This window comes from Talpa europaea (assembly GCF_964194135.1).
Source record: "Talpa europaea genome assembly, chromosome: 12".
NCBI lineage: Eukaryota > Metazoa > Chordata > Mammalia > Eulipotyphla > Talpidae > Talpa > Talpa europaea.
The window spans coordinates 83,119,647-83,138,022 of NC_140079.1; the positions used below are offsets into that span (position 1 = coordinate 83,119,647).

General features: G+C 44.5%; 1 protein-coding gene across 3 annotated transcripts in view; it reads left to right on the forward strand.

The window, feature by feature from the left end:
- The window catches only part of WIPI2 (WD repeat domain, phosphoinositide interacting 2), a gene marked incomplete at its 5' end in the record, with an annotated part of 34,256 nt that extends 16,303 nt beyond the window's left edge, over positions 1-17,953 (forward strand). Inside the window, 10 exons of one of the 3 annotated variants that reach the window (XM_084250365.1) lie at positions 4,080-4,249; positions 5,978-6,074; positions 6,501-6,598; positions 7,050-7,142; positions 10,530-10,600; positions 12,947-13,054; positions 14,202-14,366; positions 15,410-15,517; positions 16,710-16,867; positions 17,711-17,953. In XM_084250365.1, the coding sequence (XP_084106491.1) occupies positions 4,080-4,249; positions 5,978-6,074; positions 6,501-6,598; positions 7,050-7,142; positions 10,530-10,600; positions 12,947-13,054; positions 14,202-14,366; positions 15,410-15,517; positions 16,710-16,867; positions 17,711-17,823 (1,181 nt within the window). In that variant the 3' untranslated portion in view covers positions 17,824-17,953. The remainder of the gene's footprint in view (positions 1-4,079; positions 4,250-5,977; positions 6,075-6,500; positions 6,599-7,049; positions 7,143-10,529; positions 10,601-12,946; positions 13,055-14,201; positions 14,367-15,409; positions 15,518-16,709; positions 16,868-17,710) is intronic. The other 2 variants (XM_084250366.1, XM_084250367.1) reach the window with 2 other exon arrangements.
- Positions 17,954-18,376: the final 423 nt, after the last annotated feature.

Here is an 18,376-nt window from a genome sequence, read left to right on the forward strand (position 1 = left end):
TCCTTAAGGTTGCTGTAGAGACAATTTGACATCTTCTTCTGGTCCTAGTTCCCTTTTTTTTTTTTTTTTTTTTTTTCTTTTTCTCACCTCACTGCAGTGTGGAAGATTTCTATTACACAGTGAATAGTGGGCCTCTCTCTGCCTTGTTTGTAATCTTACAGGGAAGAATTCAGTATTTTCATCATTAAGTATGATCTTAGCTCCAGATTTTTCCTTAATGTCCTTTATGTATCAAAGAAGTTTCTTCCTAGGTTTCTTAATATTCACCATGGATGAGTGTTGAATTTTGCATCTGTTGAATTGACCTGAATTTCCGCTGGTTAAATTTGAATATATTACCATAGCCTCAAATGAAGGCTCGTCAGTCCTGCTGATGGTCCTCCGTTTGTCTAATATGATTTTTCATACTATCTTCACTTGTTAAAATCTCCCATTTCTTCCCCCCATCTCCACCCCAAAGCTAATAACTGCTCTTCTTGCTTGAAAGAGAAACCGATGCTCATAGTACGGGATTTGCTTACATTTTCTCCTTCAGATGACTAGCCCACCCACATCGGTCATCTCATCTTCCTCCTCTTAAGTGGGAAAAAGGCATTCCTGTCTTACTAAAATCTTGCCTTCCGGTTTACTGTTTTGTTTCTTCAGTTAGCCTGTCTCTTACTGCAGTGTCGGTCTTTCCATCGGTATAGCTTGTTAATTTCCAAACTGTAATTTCCAGTAACCAGATATATCCCTCCGGCCTCTCCCCACATGCCTGCATTTCTTCATAACACAACTTCTGCTAGTTTGCCCAAGTTCTTTTTCCACTTCTTCACCTGCCTTCTACATTTCATTCTGCCTCCACTTCCCATCACAATTTGTCAAGGTCGCCAGATAACCGCCATGCTCACTGTTTCAGTGGGTGCTTGTTTCCTCTTAGCCACTCAGCAGCACTTGACACACTTGTTTATTCTTCAGACACCCTCTTCTGCCTTCTGAATCACTTGTCATGTGGTCATGGTTTTTCTCCTTGCTCAGCCTCTGTTGCTGTCTTCTTCCATCCCTGTCCTTGAACTCTCATGGGGCCCATGATGTTTGCCATGCTTGTGTATCTCTAGTTTGGAGCAGTGGCTCACAGTAGGTAAATATATGTATTGAATGAGTGAAGTAGTAAGTGATGTTGCATCAAAGCAGTATGTTGCCCTCAACACTGAATTAGCAAATATGGATCCATTGCTTCTAGAATCAGGTTCCTGTAAACTTCTGTTCACATTTTTGGTACCTAATGAATACTTGGCCTTTTATCTGTGTTTTTTACAGACATTTTATTTAATACATATTGTTGATTTATTAGCAACTCAGAGCAACAGCACTGTAACCCATGCTGAACCCATCTCACCTGACATCTGCCATTTCTCTGGGAGGTGCATCACAGCCTGCTCGCACTCAGGAAGTATAGCAGGACTTCAGCACTGAGATTGGGGCCATTTTCAACAGTGAAATCACTAACCAAAGCACAAAAGTATAAGAAATAGACCACAGAAACATCATTTGTTTACAGTATGAGATCTGAAAGAAAGGTGGTATTGCCTTGTTTGAACTCAGTTGGAAATGTGTTCTTCAGTGACTACGTTTTTAACCATTCTGCCTGGCCAGGAGTGACTGTGAAAGCCCTCCACACTCCCCTGTATTTATTTTAGGGATTACAGATAAACTCTCACAGCTATACAAATTCACAAATGCAGAATCTATGAATAATGAGGATTGAAATAAGTTCTTTTCTCTTTAACTTAGAAGGCCAGTAATTTTAATAAAATGTATTATTTATTCACAAATCAGTTTGCCTATACCAGATTCTCTAATATGTCTCAGCCCTAGAATTAACAAAACTGAAAATACAACTCTTATTTCACCATTGAGAAGGTTGGCACAGGGTCTTAGGCTAATTAACAGCAGAGCAAGACTAGAAGCTGATTTTTAAACTGAGTTCCATGAAGGACTCCCCCCGCCTCAGGCACCTGTATCCCTAGTATTCACCAGGTATATGGCACTTGCCTAGTGTACGTAATATTGGAATGAATATACTGAGTTGTACCAAGAGCAGTTTCACTATTTAGATGTAACTCTTGGGGTGATGGCACCACCCAAATGGGCTGTCATGAATAAAGTTAGCCCATCTTCAGATATGACCCCATTCAAGAGGTTATTGTTCTGTTGGGTATTTGTAATGGTGAGTGTTGGGAGAATACTCTGAACCTAATCATAAGGTCCATTTTCAGTCATCCAATAAATGTGTGATCAACCCCTTCTTTGGCTGGATGCTATGAGATCTGGGTATGCAGTGTTTCTGTCCTGAGAAGCTGAGCTCAGCAGGGAACCCTGCTTCTGAACATGTCCAGATAACAGATGGGCCTGTAGTCATTTCTAGAGTGAGAGCAGAGATTGCGGTTGATTAATAAGTCAGTGCACCCCAAACAGTTACTAAATCTTGACAAAAGAATGGGGGCAGCAGGAAGGCAGGAGCCTGAAGAGTAAGACTCCAGACAGTGATGGAGAAAGGACCTGCATCCCCACTCCCCAGCAGCCTACCACCTTGGAGAAATGTGTGGTGGTCTGGGAACAGCAGCCCTGGAGCTCAGCCTCCAGCCCCCCTCATCCACTGGCCATACTTGCCCAAGGGAGAGTGGCTGATCAGAGAACATGAGTGTGTGGTCCTAAGGGGAAGGTAGTTTTACTGCAAATAATTGACATTCTGGGTGAAGTGTCTGACTGGCAGGCCCCAGAGGCTGGACAGAGTTCCAGACACTGGAGCAGCATCAAGGATAAAAACACGGAGCGCCTTGCCCTTCTGTGCAGCAGGATGGTGTAGTTGTGCCCTGCAGCTGAGGTTCAGATTCTGAAAGGGATTGGTGGCTCCTCCTTGGGCTGCAGCAGAACAGCTTCAGGCACCTTATTCTTCTGAATCAAGGTGTTAGATTGCTGCCACGGCAAAGAGGTGAGTGAGGTTTGTCTTGGCTGGCTGGGGAAAGGTGACTGATGAAGTGATGGCAAAGCTTAGACTCATACACTTGACTTTACCACTTCTCCAATCTAAGTAATAGCACAGCCTTAGCAATTTTCCCCCATAAATATGTGTGGTGTCACTTTGGATCTGAATCTGAAGCTAACACTCATCTGGTGCTGAACACATTAGGCAGGTGTGGGTAGTCAGTGGAGATATGGGGGAAAGTAATCTCTATGGGGCTACTGTATAAGACACTATGTGCAGTTTTTAATCTACAATCTGCTGAGTAGGGTGTATCCTCATTTTAAGTGGAGAGCATGGAGCTGAGGGGTATGAAATACTGGCATTGAGCCTGCCCTGGCATTTCCTCCTGACAATGCTGTGCTGTAACTGTGATCCCTACTTCACACATGAGGAAAGCAAGACTTAGAAAGATTGATCCATTCAAAGACTATATGGGGGAAGTCCCTTTCCAAGAGCAAAAAAATCCTATACTTCCAAAATACTAATAAGGAAGTAAGCCAGTGGTACGTCAATTAAAAAAAAAATAAAAGCTCTCTGGGGGTGTGCCCCATGTCAGGTCCTGTTTCAAATGCAAGGGATACAGCTGTGAACAGGAAAATGAACCTTTGTCATCTTGGGTCTCAAGTTCTGGAGTGTGTAAGAAGTATACAGAGAGCAGGCAAACCAGGGGTCATGGGATTGCCAGGGAGGAAAGAGGATGGTGGCCAGATAAGAGAGTCATCAGGGGGCCTCCCTTTGACAGAGGTGAGGTGGGGGAAGTTCTGAGGAGCTGGCATTTGAGCTGAGGTAGGCCCTCCTTGCAGAATGCAAAGGTGTTACTGGCAGGAAGACCCTCAGAGTGATTTATCTGAGGTGCTTAAAATGGTGAATTTGACCCCAGTCTATCCGTCCCCGAGTGCATCATCATTATCCCCTGCTGCTCTGGGACCACGTCCTCAGCCCAGCCCTGTCATCATACATCCACCACATACCCTGTCGTGTTCTGCTTTGCCTGAGATTACACTTAGACACTCATTGTGTGTGCCCATTGACATGACTACATGCACATTCGTATAATTTTTTTTACTTTCAGCTGATACTGAAGATGTGTGCATTGTAGAAAGATTGTTCTCAAGCAGCTTAGTGGCCATCGTCAGCCTCAAAGCTCCTAGGAAGCTAAAAGTTTGCCACTTTAAGAAAGGCACTGAGATCTGCAACTATAGCTACTCCAACACGATCCTGGCTGTGAAGTTGAACCGGCAGGTGAGCAGCACTCTTATTTCAGCCAAACTACCAAATGTGCACTGCCCCACATCTCAGTGTGACTTTTCACTTGTCTCCACCATTCCTGGGTTTCCTTCAGCACCTCTGGGACAAAGCTGACCAGACTGCTGAACCCATTGTTTCTAGTCCCTCAGCTCTGGCAAAGGCATTGCATATGCAGGGACCCTCCACCTACTACCCTGACTCCCTCTGTTCTCGTCTGGACGTCCTGCTGAAGCCACTCCATTTCTGTCACCTTCTATTCATCCTTCAAGACACAAACTTGACCATTTTCCTGGATACCAAGATTCTCATAAAGAGTTGAATCACAGTTTATTTGCCTTTCTTTGCTTTTATGTTACTTTAAAAAGGGGTGAGGGAGTGGCTTCTTTTCCCTTTTTAAGCTGTTTGTCTAACTTTTAATTGAAGAAAACTTACCACATTTCTTTAATCTTCCCCAAAGCTCACAGTAATGTCTGACCCAGACATAGACTGGGTGACTAGCACTTGTTTATTTCCTGAGACTGTCTCATGGCTCTTGCTTTCTCACAAAATACAGTGCTCTCCTGAAGGTTTTTAGCATTCTCAATTTACCACCAGTGTTCTGTGCAAGGAGGCTAATAAAGCAGCCAGACGGAACATATGTGACTGCAACTGGTGCACTTGGAAATGTGGTGACCCAAGGCTCATTGGTTGAAACTGAGGAGTGATCTATTAACTGAAAAAGTTGGCTAAAATTGGAAACTATGGCATAACATGTTGACATTTTTTTAAACTGAAAACATGCAGATGTGCTTTCACTACCAGCTGGTGTAGAGCCATAGATGTGGCAAAGTGTCTGTCTTGTGTAAATCATCCTCTGATGCATCAGCTGCCAGTTCATTGATGATCTTTAAGACAGAGCAAGAACTTAGACATCTGCAAAGCAGTGTGAGTGCAGAATGGTTTAAAACAGGGTGCTTTTAAACATGGCAAGTTTTACTTTCATTTTCCCTGTGTCATTCAGCATTAGGTTTTTAAAGCAGCTTACTTTTACCAGACCTATCTAGTGCACTTAGTTTCCATGAGGGGAAGACAGAGTGAAACAGAAACAACACTTCGCCCCCTCCCCCCAAAAAAAAACACTTTTCAGGCCTCCCCAGTGGCGCCGCGGTTGAGCGCTGGGTTGCGAAGCTGCCCACAGCCTCTACAGCGCTGGTTCGATCCCCGGCTGCTCCCCAGCCACTGGAGGAGGGTCCCACATGGCGCGCAGACCTCTCCTGCCGCCCGCTGCTCCCCTCAGCAGTGTACTTCGGTCCTTCTGTCTGCTCTGCTCCCCGCTCTGGCTCTGGTGAATTCTCTCACCCTCCCACACTTCTGACTGTACCCAGTGCTTGTATAAATAAATATATAAATAAATAAATCTTTAAAAAAAAAAACCCACACTTTTCGTAGCTATAGTTTAATGGTTTCTGTAATATGAAATTAAATTGTATCTATGAAAATCCGAGTGTGGTGGGACAGGTGTAGCTGGCTTGAACACCACTTCACTGCTGGATGGAGGAGCTCAGTGCCAAGGAAGTGCCGCCTGGTAACAGCGAGCACCCCTGTGCTGCACACATCCAGTCTGTTCAGTGTTCTGGAAAGCACAGAGTGTATCTTAATCCAGGAGTTGGTTACATGAAGATTGGGAGCATGTGCTATAACAATGGCTCTTTCTTCATGGTTTTTGTTTTTTGTCTTTTCTAGAGGCTAATAGTGTGCCTGGAAGAATCTCTCTATATACACAACATTCGGGACATGAAGGTACTGCATACAATCAGGGAGACCCCCCCAAACCCTGCAGGTAAATGAACTGAAGATGAAAATTCATTTTCTGATTCAGCCTCCTAAAGATAGGTGAGAGGGATCTCTTTATAGGTCCCACAGATGTAGACAGGGTTAAAAGTATTGAGCCTAAATAAAGCTTACCTGCCTACTAATGCTGCTCTTTGGCCACATAAACACTGGCTTGGTTAGCTTCTGATTTTGAAGTTACTGGTCATTTACGCCCAGGGCCTTTATTCTGTTTTTACAGTGCTGCTTACTATCACCTAAGGTGGCGGTTTTGGGCGGGGGTTGGGGGGTAGAACTTTCATAAAAACAGCACACCAACCAAAATTGTATCAGAGCTTGCTTTGATTTCTACATTCTTTGTTAAGTAAATGCTAAAGAGTTTCTAACCAAAATCCTCTCGACGTAACTTGGCGCTTGCTCTCTGTGTGACTCACAGGCTTGTGTGCGCTGTCAATAAACAACGACAATTGTTACTTGGCATACCCAGGCAGTGCAAGCATCGGGGAGGTGCAAGTCTTCGACACCATTAACTTGGTGAGTGCCTTTAGTACTTGCGTAGTTGTTTGTTGGTTTGTTTGTTTGTTTGTTTAAAGTGACTTTTTCTTCAACATTGCTGTGAATTCTTTGATGTCCCAGCTTTGACTCAACAACAGTTTTCACTGCTCCCCTCTTAATGCAAAACAGTCTGGATAATTCTGCCTCCAGCTGTACCACTCTATTCCCAGAAGTGCCGATCTCCTGGCAGTGTGAGTGTATGAAGGAATGGAGAAAACTATAAAAACTTTATTAATAAATTGTTTTTTTATATATTTTAAGCAGCATTTTTTGGACCCTCACCTTAGTAAATCACTTGGATTTGATGTTCATATTAACTATAATGATGTTTTGGTAGCAGCTCATTGGCATTTTCAGCCTAATGACCATGGGTAGCATAGGACACAGTCTTGTTGCATGACAGTCACAGTTTATTGGTTGACCTTTTCAGAGAGCTGCCAACATGATCCCGGCTCATGACAGCCCTTTAGCAGCACTGGCCTTCGACGCAAGTGGAACCAAGCTCGCCACTGCTTCTGAGAAGGTGGGTCAGGTGGAGCCCAGTAGAAACTGGTTCAAAGGTTTCATCAAACTTTGTCAGTTCCATTCATTCCCACAGTCAAGTCATCAAACAAGTTTTTATATCAACCAGCCACTCCAGACGCACAGGTAACAGCCCTCCTGTCAGGCATGAGAATGTGCTTTTATCTGACAGTTGAGAGCTGATGTGTGTTTGTGGTAGGGGCTACAGAAACATGCAGAAGAGAAGAAAATGCCATTCACAGCCATGCTACTCATCCAGTGTGCTTTTATTTTTTTTTAAAAAAAAGGTTTTTTTTTATTTATGCATACAAGAACTGGGGTACAGACCAGAGGTGTGGGGGTGAGAGGATTCACCAGAGACAGAGTGCAGAACAGAACAGGCAGATTGACTGAAATATTCTGCTGAGGGGAGCAGCGGGCAAGTCATGTGGGTCACCTCCCTGGCCGGGGATCAAACTCGTGCTGCAGTGGCTGCAGATTGCTTCATAGTGCTGTGCTTAACCCCTTGTGCCACCAGGGAGGCCCCCAGTCTGCTTTTAAATTGTGACACTAATATATATTAGCACTTAGGAAATACTTAATAATGTGAAAAAGCAGTGACATAATTCTGTCAAGAGCTGATCTGAACATACTTCATTGTATTCACTCATCTTTTTTGTTTACTAAACAAAATTGACAACATACTATCTAACATATCTTCCTTTTTTAAAAACTGCATAATGTATTTCTTTAAGTGAAACACTTCTAATGGTTGAATAATGTTCAGTTGTGATTTACTTAATAAACATTGCCTATTGGGCCTCCCCTGGTGGTGCAGTGGTTGAGCACTGGGCTGCGAAGCTGCCCACAGCCTCTGAAGCGCCAATTCGATCCCCAGCCACTGGCAAGGGTCCCACATGGTGGGACAGACCTCTCCTGCCATGCCCGCTGCTCCCCTCAGCAGTGTATTTCGTCAGTCTGCCTGTTCTGGTCCCCACTCTGGCTCTGGTGAATTCTCTCACCCTCCCGCACTTTTGACTGTACCCAGTGCTTGTATGTATGTATAAATAAATAAATAAATAAATCTTTAAAAAAAAATTGCCTGTTATTTAGGATATATTAGAATAACATATAAATATTTAGAGTATTTAGAATAGTGCGTTTATCTTATGTATAAGTCTTTATATGCATCTTTAAATAGTAACTTAAGAGATTCCAGTGAGTAGAGTTTCTGGGTTAAAAGGAAGTGTATTTTTCCAAATTCTTCATGCACTTGATGCTTTGGCTGTCCCTTCCTCTTAGCCTTTGTGCCACTGAAGAACCCTCACTCTCTTGTACTTCCTTTTCCGTTCCTGTTCCTCTCACCTTAAAACTTCCGTTCTTTGATTCCCTTTCTCTCATTAGTTCTCCTGCTTTGTTCTTCCCTTGTGAACACCAGCAAAATTGGCCACTGCCTAATTTTACTTTGATGCTTTCTTACCAAAAACCTTAATTAGCCTCCTCTCCTAAATTACCTCTCCAAACCATCCTACCAAATAAAATATAAAAGCAGTCAACCCTGTCTTCCTAGGTCCTTTCCATGTGGGTGTTTATTCTTAACTCTTACACCAGTTTCTGTAATAATACTTTATTATTGGTGGATGACTTATGGATGACCTAATTATACTAGATCCTTTATATTATTTGACTTATTCGATCCCCTCAGCAAGGTAATTTCCCATTTTATCTTGAGGGCTCAGAAAGGTTAAGTGATTTGCCCAGGGTCCCCCAGTGGAAGGTGATAGAGAAATTGGACTCCTACCCTGACTTCACTTTTAAATACTGTGCTGAACAATTACACCTTGGCTTTGTCGTCTTTCTTGAGAGTATCAAAATGGCCCTGACATTCTTGATTAATCAAAGTCTTTTCATGTATTTTATCAGGTCTTAGAAAGGCTCTTTATAAAGCACTTCACAGATTTCAAAGCCAGTGAAAATAGGATCATCTTTTTTGGACTATAAGGAGCAAACTTTTGATTTACTATTAAACAGAATCCTCTAAGTTCATGGCATGAACCCTAGTATATGCTAGGCACACAGGTGTGTGGTTTCATTACCTACTTTCAAGGAACTGCAAACTGTGACTAACAGCACTTAACTAGTATCCTATAGTAGGTCTGCCATTACAAAGCAAATCTAAAAGACTACAGAGGATAAAACCCTTCCCATGTTTTTTATATGAATATGCTATTTTATACCAATTCTTAAGAATTACAAACTCCATGGGTGTCCTTCTATCCAGAGAATCACTATCTTAACATTTTCAAAAAGGAATCTGTTTTATCTGCAGTCTGATTTCTAGTTGTTACATCCCATTATACAGATTTACCATAATGTAACCAATTTCTAGTGTTCTGCATTTAAGTTGTTGATAGTTTTGTTTTGACTATTTGTAAACATCATATACTTCATGGTTTTTATATAGAACAGTTTGAACCTTTAAAATAATATGGGGTTAAATGTTGAAAAATTCTTCCCTACAAATTTGAAATGTTTTAAGGTTTTTCATTCTGTTCTATTGGTTTACTGCTTTATGTGCTATTTTATTGCTATAGCTTGCTACTATTCTGTCAATATTTAGTTGTTGAAAGTACTATTCATTTTAACTTTCTTTATTTGTTACCCCGTATTCTCCCAGTTCAAGCCCTGTCTCCCCTTACACCCATCCCCTACTAACTTGGGAGAAAGTGGGAAATAGGGGAGTGGTAGGGGAAAATGACATCTTGAAAACATTTCATTTCAAACAGGGAAATGCTGTAGCTCACCATTTATTCATATTTTCTTTTGTGTCTTAGTCAGTAGAAGTTTTCTTAATATAGGTTTTACCATTTTATAATACTGTGTTTATTGCTTTTTAGGCAATTAGGTAACATTTCTAGCTAATCTGTTCTTTTGGTCAGGAACTCAATTTAAAGTGCCTGGAAAGGACTTCAGTGGGACCTTAGGCCTCTTCAGGTCACTGAGTTAGGGGGAGATCCCCAACATGCAGTACACAATAGTTGGTAATAGTTTAGACTTCACATGACTTAGAAAAAGTATAGCTATTAAATTCCACATCTGATTTCAAAGCTGGGAGTATCATTCTAACCATAATGGTGAGTTCCAAGTGAGTTGATTTAAAGAAAAAAAATTTAATGTTAAGTAAACAATAGAACATGGGATATTCTAGTGTGTTTGTGACAAAAAAGGATGAAGGTCGTGTGCTATGTTGGGGGATGGGGAAGCTGGGGGAGGCCTCAATCCTCCACACTGGCTCAGTGTAGAGCTGTCTGCCAATGTACCATATGTCACACTTACAGTCTGATATGAAAGAAATAGAAAAGGCTATTTTTACTTGGCTAAAATTCCTTTTTCTTTCCTTTTTTCACAGGGAACTGTGATTAGGGTGTTTTCCATTCCGGAGGGACAGAAACTCTTTGAGTTCCGGAGAGGAGTTAAGAGGTAAAGTCTATAATCTCCAAAATTGATCCAGGACCTTCTGTTTGGGTTTTAGTTTTCTGTGACCAAACAAGTAGAAACTTGAAGAAACACTGGGAATCCCAGTTAAATAAAGCGTTTTCAGCCAGATGCTTGACCAGGTGTGGTTTTAGGGTCTCATTGGGAGGGGTAGAGAAACATTCATATAAAGCAAACTGGGTTTCATTTGTCGGTGAAAGTAGAGTGATGGCCAAGTAGCCCAAGAGTGGAAGAACCTGTGTAACCAGACCTTCTGGGGTGAGATGCAGGCCCGTGACCTCCCCAACCTGACTTGTAGCTCCAACCTTCTGAAAACTTGGGACCAGCTCCCTCATTTCTCCTTTCACCTGGCAAATGGCTTTGGCTCTTTGCTTAAAGAAACCAAACCGTGAGTCACAGTGTAGTGTTGGCCTTAACTCTCCTCCCACTGTTTGCAAACCTTCCTGGACCTGTACTCAGGCACCCCCTTCCTGATCCTGGCCTTAGTCCTGATCCCCTTAGTCCTGGCCTCCACTGCAGGAATCTAGTGCAGAGGTGTCTTCTGCAGCTCAGGGGACAGCTCTAAGTATGGCCTTACTCAGAGTTACTTTGACCCTGGAGCTCTGGTTCCCACCCACATGGGAATCGAACAGTGCCCACCTCCCAGGGGCCATGAATTGGAGCAGGCAGTGCCGGTTCTTAGGATATGTTCTGGAACTTACGGCTGCTTGCCTCTCCCTCCCCCTTGTCTGGAACCTTGCACTGTCCTCACTCTTCTGTAGGGTCATCCTATCAACTGGCTTTAGTGTCCTATCTTCAGAGCCAGGCTCCCAGCTCCTGCCCATTACTGCCTCCTGTGTTGTTCCTTTTGCCCTTGGTTTTCCTTATATCACACCATTCTCGATTTTTCTTTTCTTACTCCATTTCATCTTCCCCTATATCATTTCTTCCCCAGAAATACTACTTACCCCACTCTGTATAGCCCACACCCGCCTAACAGTGCATCTGTGTGCTGCTGGGTCTTCATCTGTGTGGAGCCCAGCTGCTTTCCTGAGGTGTGCCCACATTTCTCCTGCTGGAAGATGCTGGGTGCTTACAATTGGCCAAAATGTACCATCTGCTCGGCAGTGCTCACATTTGGTAAATATCACCATTGTCCTTTGACCTTGGACTGGAAGCTGGCTCCTCTCTCGCTTCATGCCCCCAGTCAGGCCTCATGCTTCCACCCTCCTTGTGTCAGTCCCCCTTAACACCTGTCTTCCCCCACATCTCCCAATTCACATCACCATCTACCACACACTTGCCCCGTTCTCTGGTGCTTCACACTTGAGCCCAGGTGGTTCTTTGAAGGTGTAAATAGAGCACACCTTGCCTGTGGGATTAATTCCAAGCTCGTATACTCATTGGTGTACGGACCTCCCAACATCCAGCCCTTTCTTTCGAGCTGTTCTTATTTTACTTTCCCTGTTGCCCCAAGTTTTAGCCACACTGTACATCCAGTGCCTCAGAAATCCTCTTTGCTGGGGTCCTGCACATGATGTTTCTGTGTCTGGAATGTCATGTTGCTGACCAGGCCACTCCTGAGCCCTTGGAGTCTGCGTCAAGCGTCTCTCACTCCAGGAGGCTTTTCCCTGACACTCAGCAGAGATGGCCCCTTCCTTCTGCCACTTCTACTTCTTAGTAGCACCTTCCACCTCTACTTTTTAGCTCCATTTTGTTTGCAGCAGATTTACAGTTTGTACACACGCTGTACTATAGGCTCCAAAAATGGCAAGAACCTTCTGATTGATCTCAGAGCTTTTGTGTAGTGTTGGGTGCATTGTGAGTACGTGGTAAGTGGGTGCTAAAACGACAGGAGTGAAAGAATGTTGTACTTCTGTGGTTATGAGGAAATGCAGATTATTGATGACTTTGGGAGTTAAGACCCACTGTGGTGACACAGTGTGTTGAAAGCTTTGCTCTGGTCTTACATTAGGATGGCTGCTGACTTACCTCTTGCTTCTTAAGAATTGCCATAATTTGAATGTTAGATTTTACTCACTTAGTGCCATAATGCAATCTAATTGAACTAAAAATGGTTTGATGAAGTCCCTGTTCCTTTTGATATTTGGAATTGCAAAGAAACTGGCTGTTCAAGAATATATTAAGGAATTGCTCTTACTTGGCACTATACACATTTTCTATAAGGAAAGTTTTCAAGAAGATGCTGAGAGGAGTAAAAACGAGAGCAGGAGGCCCAAGTATGCCTCTGCCAGGGACTATCTCCTCTGTCACTTCAGATACACAAGCCCCTGGAGCAGTTGCAACCTGCCCTCTCCAGTGTTTGGGCGGTAACCTGCCTCTTCTCCCCAGGTGTGTGAGCATCTGCTCACTGGCCTTCAGCATGGACGGCATGTTCCTCTCGGCGTCCAGCAACACTGAGACTGTGCACATCTTCAAACTCGAGACTGTGAAAGAAAAGTGAGTTGCAGATGTGCTTGTTTAAAAAAAAATGTACAGGGGCATCCCCAGTGGTGCAGCGGTTGAGCACTGGGTTGCGAAGCTGCCCGCAGCCTCTGCAGTGCCAGTTTGATCCCCGGCCTCCGGGCAAGGGTCCCACATGGCGCGCAGACCTCTCCTGCCGCCCGCTGCTGCCCTCAGCAGTGTACTTCGGTCTTTCTGCCTGCTCTGCCCCCGCCCCCCGCTCTGGCTTTGGTGAATTCTCTCACCCTCCCTCGCTTCTGACTGTACCCAGTGCTTCTATAAATAAATAAATAAATCTTAAAAAAAAAAAAAAAAGTACATTTTTCTGCATGAAAACATCAGCACAGACTGTGTCCTGCTTTTTGATGTTATTGCCAATAAAGCCCCTTGAGCTGGCTGTAGGTTATCACTACATCTCGGCTCAGCAGTAAAATGGGTTTTTCACATTAAGACGATTGTTCCGGTGTGGGGGGTGTGCGCAAAGGAGATGTTGTTAGAGGCAGGAAGGGCTGCAGTGGAATCCTTGGTCAGTGCCACTGTCCACCTCTACCGCTCCCGTCCACGCAGAGCTTGTGGAGGTAGCCCGTCCACATTGTCTAGCCACAGAGGGTTTTTATTTCAAAGCAGTTGATTTAAATTTTGTGTTACTGAATGGATATATATCATGAAGGGGGGCCTCCCTTTAATTTTCCCTTACTCAAAGAGATACTTAAGTACTTTAGATACTTACAAAATAGTCATCAGATGAACAACAAAAACAGGAAAATAACAATTTGATTGAGATTTGTACTAGTCAGGTTTTTAGAGGTTTCCTGTTAAAAAGATCCAGGGAAAGATCATGAATTTGGTCCTCACGTTGATTGTAAGTGGAAACCTGATTATTTGCCATAATCTAACTCAGGAAGCACATGACTGTCCCAGGTTCTGAAATCTGAAGGACCTCATCCCCTCACCTTTCCCGGATGGTGGGACACTCTTTACCACTCCTAGGGTCTCCAGAGGTCGTCGTTTCTATGCTCCTCTTTCAGGAAGTAGGAAAAACTCCTCTTTCAAATTTTGGGGCTCATATTTGTGTTTGTGAACAAGGTCATTCTCACAATAAAGAGTTCAGTTCTACATAGCAGATGACATTTCTGTCTTGTAGACCTCAGGAGGAACCTACCACCTGGACCGGGTACTTCGGAAAAGTGCTCATGGCTTCTACCAGCTACTTGCCCTCTCAAGTCACTGAAATGTTCAACCAGGGCAGAGCCTTTGCCACAGTCCGCCTGCCTTTTTGTGGCCATAAAAATATCTGCTCCCTGGCCACGTGAGTAAGCATGGGTATGCCCTCCTCCCCTTTGCCCCATTCCACACACAGTCAGGAGCCCCAGTCACAGAGGCTCCGTAGCGTACAGAGACTGACTCGTCTGTACGTTGCCCCTGGCCAGAGAATATCTCAAACTTAGACCTTTAGTTCAGTCAAGAGTTTGGGGGACATGGAGGGAACCACAGAGTACGCTGCGTCATCTTACACATAATGCTTTCTTGGCATGTCTTGTTTCCAAAACATCTTCCTCTTTCTGTGTTTTGAGAATATTTGAAGTGTTAATGAAAAAACTTCATCAAATCCTAACCCTGTGAGATTGCAAATAATTCACCCTTGGGACCTACCAAAACAGTGGTTTCACTTAGCGCAAGGTTCTCCCTGGAACTGCCAAGCACAGCTTCGGCATGCACAGGAGGTCTTAGGAAGTTCGTTGGGCTTGGCCATAGTATGGCCATGTGGGACAGAATGTCTGGAAGTTCATTGACAGACCATCCATGAATCTGCACACATTGTGTGGCCTCCTTTTTATCTAACTCTAGTGTAGTTGGAGAAGTTTATGAAAGTACATGTTGGTAAAGAGAAAAGCCATGAAAAGGCTTTTGTTCTGATCTCTTCTCCTATGGGCTTTGGTGTTTATCCACACACATGTATTCATCCTTGGCTTTGAAGTACAACTGAGAGTAACACTCTGGGCATGATCATTATCCTCTTCTATGTTTTGCTTAACTATAAGGATGCATTCCAGAAAATGTATCTGTTTCCATTCAGATTTGTCCAGCAGATACCATGAAGTGTAATCACACAAACCTAGACAGGCTGGCCTGCAGCACATCTAGACACATGTAGAAGCCACTGACACACATACAGCGTGTTGTTGGTAACAGTGTAGTTTGCACAGCGCATGACTGCCACAAACACACACAACTAAATATGTAAAGGGGTAGGGAGGTCTTCCTTGGCCATGGCTTGGGGAGGTTGCTAGTTTAACAATTGTGTGTGAAAGATGTGTTCTTAAGAGTTTGGATGCATTTTATTCTTACTAGAATTCAAAAGATTCCTCGATTACTGGTTGGAGCTTCTGATGGATACTTATACATGTACAACCTGGACCCCCAGGAAGGAGGCGAGTGTACCCTGATGAAACAGCACAAGTAAGTTGGCCTCACACTAGCCATTGCCTCCTCTGGGCTTTCTGTGTGGTCAGTCTTCTGACTGGCACTTGTGTGTTCATTTCCTCAAAAGCCAGTACTCATTCCAGCGTGGCTGGCCTAAACTGTTGAGAAGCCCTATTTTGCCAGACAAGATTTGATTCTGCCTGATGATGGGGCCATGCAGGCCTCCTGCCCTTTTACACCTCTGCCAGTGACCCATTTCACTGGAGACAGGAGTAGGAGGGGTCGGGTGCAGCCTTGCTCTTCCCTGTCCAGAGGGGGAGTCCAGGCCTCTTCCTCTGTAAATCCTCTGAGGATGGAACTTAGCATTTTGCAAGAATGGAATGGCACACGCAGTGCCATCCACAATTTAGTACACTGCTTCAGGATTATCTTGAAAAGAAGGAATTAATACTGGTTCACTGGGAAGCAGGGCAGTTTGATTTTCTGATGTTCCTTTTTTGGAAGGTGGGAAGGATAGGTTTCCAAAGGTGCTAACAACAGTGCTGTCACACTCTTAGTAGCAGGGTGGAAGTAGGGGATGATTTATTTATTTTTATATATATACACACACACATAATTGAATTCTATTTATGATTATAAGTAGTATATAATATATTGAGTTCTATTTATGATTATAGAGCTTAAAAGTGAAATAAGATGGCCTCACTAGGTGTAACTTTTTCTGATCGGATTTGTCATCTAAAAATCTAAGTGGGGCCCTCCCCAGTGGCGCAGCGGTTGAGCGCTGGGTTGCAAAGCTGACCGCAGTCTCTGCAGCACCAGTTCGATCCCCGGCTGCTCCTCGGCCACAGGAGGAGGGTCCCACATGGTGCGCAGACCTCTCCTGCCGCCCGCTGCTCCCCTCAGCAGTGTACTTCGGTCCTTCTGCCTGCTCTGCTCCCCGCTCTGGCTCTGGTGAATTCTCTCACCCTCCTGCGCTTCTGACTGTACCCAGTGCTTGTATAAATAAATAAATAAATCTTAAAAAGAAAAAGAGTTGTCATTTAAAAAAAAAAATCTAAGTGAACAGTTACATGGGTATTACTTAAAATCATCCAAGTGTGATGCACACGTGTGCATATCCACCTAAAGAGGGTCCTGTGCGTGTGTGGCGGTGGGTCTGGCCTGCAGGCTGCAAGGCAGTGTGGCCATTGACACCCTGACAGTTCTCACTGTTCTCTTTTTCCAGGTTGGATGGCAGCATGGAGACAACCAACGAAATCTTGGACTCGGCCTCTCATGACTGCCCCTTAGTAACTCAGACCTACAGCACAGCTGTAGCCAAAGGTACTCACGTGCCTTCATCCCCGACAAGACTTGGTAAGGGCTGTGACACAAACCTGGAAGGTAAATTATGCCGGGCCCTCTGGGCATGGTTCTCATGCTCTACTTTTCACCCCATCACAGTGCCTGCCTGCCACTTTCTCCTGGGCGGGGACAGGGAGAGGACACAGACACAGACACTCTTGTCTCAGCTGTAGTTTCCAGGCCTCTCAAGGCCAGATTCATTTTCTTCATCTTTGAAGAAAAACTCATCATGGCTCAGGCTACTTGGGTGTACATGAAGGTGCCCCCTGTCCTGTCACCGCTCAGCTGAAATAGAGCCCTGAGTGTTTGTAGCTGGGTGTTTACCCTCCTGCTGTGTGATCATTCAGCAAGTCTGCATCCGCCCTCCCTCCTTACCCCCTGGGGGTGGGGGCGGGGTGGGGGGCAAAAGGAGAAAGGGCCACAGGAGCAGGACTGGGCCTCATTTAAGGCCATCTGCTGCAGCAGGCAGGCAGACCAATAAGGCCTGGCCATTTGACTCCTTATGAACCATCTTTCCCCCCGAAAAATTCACCTTGAACTCAAGTAGGCAATCATGCAGTTTTGCTGCACATTTGCCCTTGAAATCATCCCTTATACCCAGGTCTAGATGCACTTCCACTCTCCCTGTTCACTAAAGAGAATTTGTTCATTAGGAAGCCCCTGTTCACCACATAGGCGTCTCTTGGACATTTAAGAAATTTCACTTCATTTTGAGTTGCCTAGAACTGGGTCAGGAGAAAGCAAAATGCAGTCCCACTGTGGGCAGCCATTTATAAACCCACCCTGTGTGCCCCTGGCCCAGCTTCAGGCCTGGCTGTTGGGGGTCACCTTCTCTGGCCCCAAGCCCTGAGGATGACAGACTGTCTCTTTGTCCCTATGCAGCCTACACAGATGAGCTGGGTGCAGCAGGTGGCACTTGCCTGGAAGAGGAAGCAGGTGCCCTGCGGCTGGAGGAAGACAGTGAGCACCCTCCCATGATTCTTCGGACTGACTGACCTTGACCTGTGAACTCTGACCCCAGAAGCAGAGAACACTGGCTTGACAGAGGACTTTGTGTTATGCTGCTATGAACTTAGACCTGAGTTGGGGGAGAAGATGGCAGAGACCTAAAAAGAAAAAAAAAGATTGTAGCTGTAGTCCGACTCCATACTGTTGAGAAATACATTGTTTTCACTTCAGTGGCTTTTAATCCTGCTTATGAATTTTAGCATTTTGTTTGTTTTCTCTTTTTGCCAAAATTAACTGTTTGGTGAAGCCCTTGAACTCTCCTTGCTTTGCATGCATTAATGTGCCAAGCCAGCATAGGAGCGCTAGAAGCCACTTTATAACAACCTGCAATTGTTGGTTTTTTAAATCTGTATATAATGAGGAGCAAATACGCGGAGGAGGTGGCATCATGCGGTGGTTCTGGTTGAGGCTGGTTCTGCTCGGACAGGTCCAAGAGCCCCTGGGACTTGCCGGGGCTGGGCCGGACGTTGGCCTCAGAGGAGACCTCGCTCCCCAGAGCCCCTCCTGGACCATTTCCCCCATTTTATTTTGTTAATTAAA